We start from the raw sequence: 5,877 nt of genomic DNA, 5'->3' as shown, positions 1-5,877 counted from the left end.
AGTAAGTGCCAAAGAATTGATGCTTTTGAACTGTGATGTTGGAGAAGACTCTTGAGAGTCCCTTGGACTCCAAGGAGATCCAACCAGTCCATCCTAAAGGAGATCAGTCCTGGGTGTTCATTGGCAGGACTGATGCTGAAGCTGAAACTCCAATACTTTGGCCACCTGATTCAAAGAACTGACTCACTGGAAAAGACCCTCATGCTAGGAAAGGTTAAGGGCAGGAGAAGGGGATGACAGAGGATGAGATGTTTGAATGGCATCACCGACTCAATGGACATGGGTTTGGGTAAACTCTGGGAGTTGATGATGGACAGGGAGGCCTGGTGTGCTGCAGTTCATGGGGTCTCAAAGAGTCAGCCACGACTGAGTGACTGAACTGAACTGAATTCTTTTCTCAGTTGTGTTCAATCTACTGATAAAGCCCATCTGAAGGCATTTTTCCTTTCTATTATAATGTTCTTGATTTCCAGCATTTCCTTTTGACTCTTTCTTAGAGTTTCCACCTCTCTATTTAAGTCACCTCCCTGTTCTTGCATGTTGTCCATTTTTTTCTGTTAGAGCCCTTAATATATTAATTATAGTTATTCTAAATTCCTAATCTGGTAATTCCAAAATCTGTTACATCTGAATCAAGTTCTTATGCTTGCTTTGTCTCTCCAGACTATGATTTTTTATTGCTTTTTAGTATGCTTTGTAATTTTTTGTTAAAAGACCCAAGACATAATGGGTAGCAGGAACAGAGATAAAAAGGTCTTTAGTGGAAGATTCTATGTTAATCTGGCTAGGACTTGGCTTGTGCTTTATGTTTCATGTTTGCTGTAGGTGTTGATTTCTTCCAGTGTCCTTATTTTTATCTACCTAATTGTCTGGGTTTCCGTAGGAATTTCTTCTCAGAGTGTCTGTTTTGCAGCTCTCTATTGTAACCCACTATTAACACTTTGGAGTCCTACTGATGTAGTAGTGAGGTCCTGGGAAGGGGAAGCAGTCTACAATCTTATGCTTATATCTCCATTATTTTCTTGGGCCAGAGTCACTGGGCTGTGACCTTCAGAAGAATTTCTTAGCTAATTTTCTCCTCTTATGTGACTCAAGAAGGTTAGAGGAAGCTGGAGTTGGGTAGCTGCCCATCCTACAGGTCGGATTAGGTTGTGGTAGTTTCCCTCGAAGGCAGGCCTTTGTAGGAGAGAACAGAACACTATGGGCATATTCCAAAATGGTTACTTTCCCCCCCTTCAGCATGAGAATCTGGAAGAGTTTCTAGAGATCAAACTCACAAAGTGTGGGTGCCTCAGACAGAGGGCGCCCTAGAGTTTTCATTCTTAAACTAACCCACAGTCAACCTCAAGCAATTTTTCAATTTCAGTCTAAGCATTCCTACCAGTTACTGACTCCAGCAGTAGTTTCCTCCTGTAAAATGGGATTCTCTGAATTTGGCTGTCACTCTAGTGTTTTACCTTTACTGCCCTTCAATTCTCTGATGAATCTAAGATGATTTGCTGATTTTCTGTTTTCAACTTTTTCTTGTTGTGAACAGAGGAGTGTCAACTTCTAAGCTCTCCACATGTTAGAAAAACATCAGTTTGAAATTTAAGTAATTTGAATATAGGAAGCTTGTAATCTAGTTCTCTTCTCTGTACTGAAGCATTTACCTAGTACAGGAGATTTCTTTCAGGCAGTTAGTTCACTCTAAGTAATTTTTACCCTTTAGAAAGTAAAATTGCTTAAAGGTAACAAAATACAAGATGACATTAAAAGAACATTGCTTTGAAGTTTTAAACTACAACTACTGAAATATTTCAACAATAACTGGTTAATTTAGGTGCCAGAGCTGATTAGTTACTATAGCTGACACTTCAGTAGAGGCAAAGCCCAAAACACCAACTGATACAAAGTTGCCAAATAAAACTATTTAGGAAGAGAAACCATCAAGAAGCTCTGAACCTGAAAATAAAAAATAAAACAATTTTTAGGGTCCTAACTGAAAGACAAGCGATGTGGCTTAGAAAAAGCAAGCATAACCTAACAGTCTAAAATTTCATTCAACAAATATTTATGAAATGTCAACTATAAGCCAGATACATTAAATACTCATAGGAAGACATAAAGACATATGAAATGTAAAAGAGCCAACAGTCCAGGGGAAGATAAATTCATAAAACACGTCATCACAACTCAATGTTACAATGATGGTGCAGAACATGAAAGAGATATTGTTTCTTTGTTCACGTGTAATCTGTGTATATGGGTGGCACTTGGGAACAGACAGAAAGCTTCACAGAGATGGTGGTTTTTAAAATGCACCTTGCATTACCCCTTGGCCTCTTTCCCTTCTCCCAAGTCACTCCTCATTACAGGAGGAATGGTGAGATGGATTAAAAAAAAGAGTCAAGTATGCTCAGTTCAGTGCCATCCACTCCATTCTAATTTTGTCTGCTTACAGAAAAGGTATGTTCTGGTCTTTTCTCCACTTACGATAAAAAGCTTGCCAGCCTCTGTGATGCATGCCTGTAGTTACCCAGCTGTGCAAGAGATGGGAAAGAAGATTCTAATTCAAGGTGAAGTATGAGCAAGCCTATATGTATCTTGTGCATACAAGATCTAAAGACCCACTTTTTAATCATTTTTATCAGAAATAAAGGAAAGAGTTGATTGCTGGGTGCTTCCTTCCCATCTTTTCTCTCCCTCTGCCCTTCTGATTTTGAACTCAGGTGGAGAAAAGGGAATATTACTTATTAGGCAACTCTAATCCCAATGAGCCCCATGTGTCAAGTCACTTTAAAAATGTGTAACGTGCATATTTCAATGGAGTTAAAGAACAGAGATGACATGAAAGAATGACAAGCAGTGATACAGATTATAGTCAGATGACTGTATTTTTTCTTGCAGTCAGTTGGGAACAACTGATGGTTTCTGAGAAAAAAGTGACCAAAAAAATTTAGATTTCAGAATAGTTCCTATAGCAAATGACCTGCAAAAAAAAAAAAAACCCAACGCTAGGACAATAATTAGAAAGTTACTACAAAAGTCAATGGAATTAATATGATATTGGTAAATAAATTATGATATTGCCCAACCAAACAAAATATCACACAGCAGTTAAAAAGAATAAGATTCATAATCTCAATGATGTTAATAAGACACAAGGTTATGTTAGAAAAAAAGTTGCAAACCATATATATAATGTTACATTTATATTAAGTGCTTACATTATAGTTTCTACAACTAGTAATGCATACATGCAAATACAATATAAAAAAGACAGAACAGCCTCACTAGTAACAGTGCTGTCTCTAGAGGTGATAGTCAAAGATACCTTAAATGTTATTAGTGCTTTTCTTTAAGAAAAATGTATTTGTGTGTAACTTTTATAGAATCAAGGGGAGAAATTACAAGGGCTTTGCCTCAGGTGGCAGTAATGAAAACAAGGGAGAGCTGTTAGGAAGGAGAGGATGACAAACCTGGTAGGATCCACTTCAAAGCTGACGTGCTGCCAATCAGAGGAGGTGATCACAACCCGTAATAAAGGATCCAGGAGTTTCTGTAGGTAGGTAGCACCATATACCTAAAGAAATACACAGGGAGGAACGTATTATGCCTGCTCCAAACATTTTGCATTAAAAAAGACATTCGGCTCTGTACATTCTGTACATAATCACTGTCTGGCATACCTCTGCATTCCCCCTGCCCCCCAAAAAAGATAAATGGATACAAACCTTGAAACAGAAGGTCATTATTTTACTGGCCAAGCTGTTGCCTCGGAAAAGAGTCTGCATAGAGTCTGCCAATTCTACTTCCTTAGAAAACATGTTCCAGAGCAGTTGGTAGAGCAAATGCCGAGAGTCAAACAGAGTCACTAGAACGCGAGCAAGTTCATCCTGACAACAGAGTAAGATTGTGTTAGTGTAAACAGTTCAGTTTTTCCTTAAGCAGGAAACAGAAGGCAAATTCAAAGCTGATAACCACCTGTTGAATTGAAGTATACAGTGACTGATTAACTTTTCCCCTGGGATTTATCCATGTACATTTGTCTATGATAAATGACTACTTCTGTAGACCTACAGTAGCTATTAATTCTAAGGATTAAATGATAAGAAGGTAAGAGAGGCCAAAGGTTTACCACCAGACAGAAAAAATCCAGGATTCAGCTCAAATTCTATGCCATAATGAAGGAAAAGTAGAAACAGAAGTTGATGACAGAGAATTTGATATGAACAGATCATTTTCCTAGAAAATCAATGACAGTGAATAAGACTGTGGTGACCATGGAGCTCTACTCTTTTCTCCTTTGGCCAGGAAAACTCAGCAAACATTTATCATGGGTTAGGAAAGAAATAACAAAAATGGAAAAACTACAGGATTTATAGCAAGACAGGAAAAAGCCCTAAGCAGTGCATTCAGAACCAAGAGATTGGCCAGATGTATATACAAAGTGGGGATGCATAACTAATTCCCATCTAGTACCTAAATGATAACCCTCGAAATTCCCCACAGTAAAGACTTTTTTGCACACTTAAGAAAAATGAATTGATTGTAAATCATTGTGTAACCACACAAGTTGGCAAGAGATTTACAGAGAATGAGGTAGCCAGAATAAGATGGCCTAACAACAAAGTCAGGATCATGGCCTGTAGCTCCTCTAATTATTGTCTGGTCTCAGGATTACTATCATCTGTTATTTAAGTAAAGGAAAAAAATTTAACACTCTTAACCACAGATAATTGGAAGCCAAATAAGACCCAATATTATGCTATACTTCCCATGTTACATAATACATAATTGACTAGATTCCATTGTAAAGCCAAGTATAATTATCAGAGATAATTTAGTTACAAAATAGAACTATTTTTAGACTGCTGCGCTAAATGTTTTTTCCATTCTAATCCCTCCCCCGTAAAATTCTAAAAACCTTTAAGCATCAGAATTTAAATTTACAAAATAGATTTAAAATTTTTTAAAGTTATCTTTTAATCTGTTCTCCTTTAGATATAGCTCTAACAGATCTGACTTAATATAAAAGTCCTCTTTTTTAAAAAGTCCATTTAACATAAAACACATAGATAACCAATGAGAATCTAAAAAATACATATATAAAACATGTAAGAAACTATTTACTGAAAGAAAACAAAGTGATTAAAGCTTCTTGGACTTTGATTCTTTTTACTGAAAAAATTACTAAGAATTTTTAGTAGTAATTACAGGTAGGTGCTAAAAGGTTTTAGAATAGCCATTTTCAAAATACATGGAGATTTGTGAACGAACGTTAGCCTTCAAGAGGATTTCAATACCTTCCTTTTTCTAACTCCCTACAAGTAAGATTCCATCTTTATTCATTAAACAATCACTAAGTCATGGTTATATGTCAGGCTCTACTCCAAGACCCAGAGCTACTGAAGTAAACAACACAGACATGGGCTCAGCTCTCATGTACTTCATGTTGTGGTGGAATGAGAATAAGCAATCAAATAAACAAGATAATTTCACTCAGTAAATAAATGCTGCAAAGGACATATAACAAGCAATTGATTAAATGACTGTGGGTGTGGTTTGGATGGATGACCAGAAAAAACCTCAGTAGAAAGTGAAATCTGACCTGAAACTTGAATAACAAAAGGCCAGGGAATAAGCACTGTAAGCAGCAGCACCAGCAGCAAGGGTGCTCAAGGGCAGAAATAAGCTAAAGTTATGACCAACCTAGATAGCATATTCAAAAGCAGAGACATTACTTTGCCAACAAAGGTTCGTCTAGTCAAGGCTATGGTTTTTCCTGTGGTCATGTATGGATGTGAAAGTTGGACTGTGAAGAAGGCTGAGCGCCAAAGAATTGATGCTTTTGAACTGTGGTGTTGGAGAAGACTCTTGAGAGTCCCTTGGACT

At 37.2% G+C, this 5,877-nt stretch overlaps 1 protein-coding gene across 6 annotated transcripts in view; it reads right to left on the bottom strand.

Moving 5' to 3' along the window:
• The window catches only part of NF1 (neurofibromin 1), a 275,386-nt gene that overhangs the window by 122,509 nt on the left and 147,000 nt on the right, over positions 1–5,877 (bottom strand). For all 6 annotated transcript variants that reach the window (XM_010861452.1, XM_010861457.1, XM_010861455.1 and 3 more), the window contains 2 exons: positions 3,717–3,878; positions 3,462–3,565 (listed from right to left, as the gene is read on the bottom strand). In XM_010861452.1, coding sequence (XP_010859754.1) covers positions 3,462–3,565; positions 3,717–3,878 — 266 coding nt within the window. The remainder of the gene's footprint in view (positions 1–3,461; positions 3,566–3,716; positions 3,879–5,877) is intronic.

This window comes from Bison bison, unplaced genomic scaffold (genome assembly GCF_000754665.1).
Source record: "Bison bison bison isolate TAMUID 2011002044 unplaced genomic scaffold, Bison_UMD1.0 scf7180017864472, whole genome shotgun sequence".
Taxonomy (NCBI): Eukaryota; Metazoa; Chordata; class Mammalia; order Artiodactyla; family Bovidae; genus Bison; species Bison bison.
This window is presented reverse-complemented; position numbering and strand designations above follow the sequence as displayed.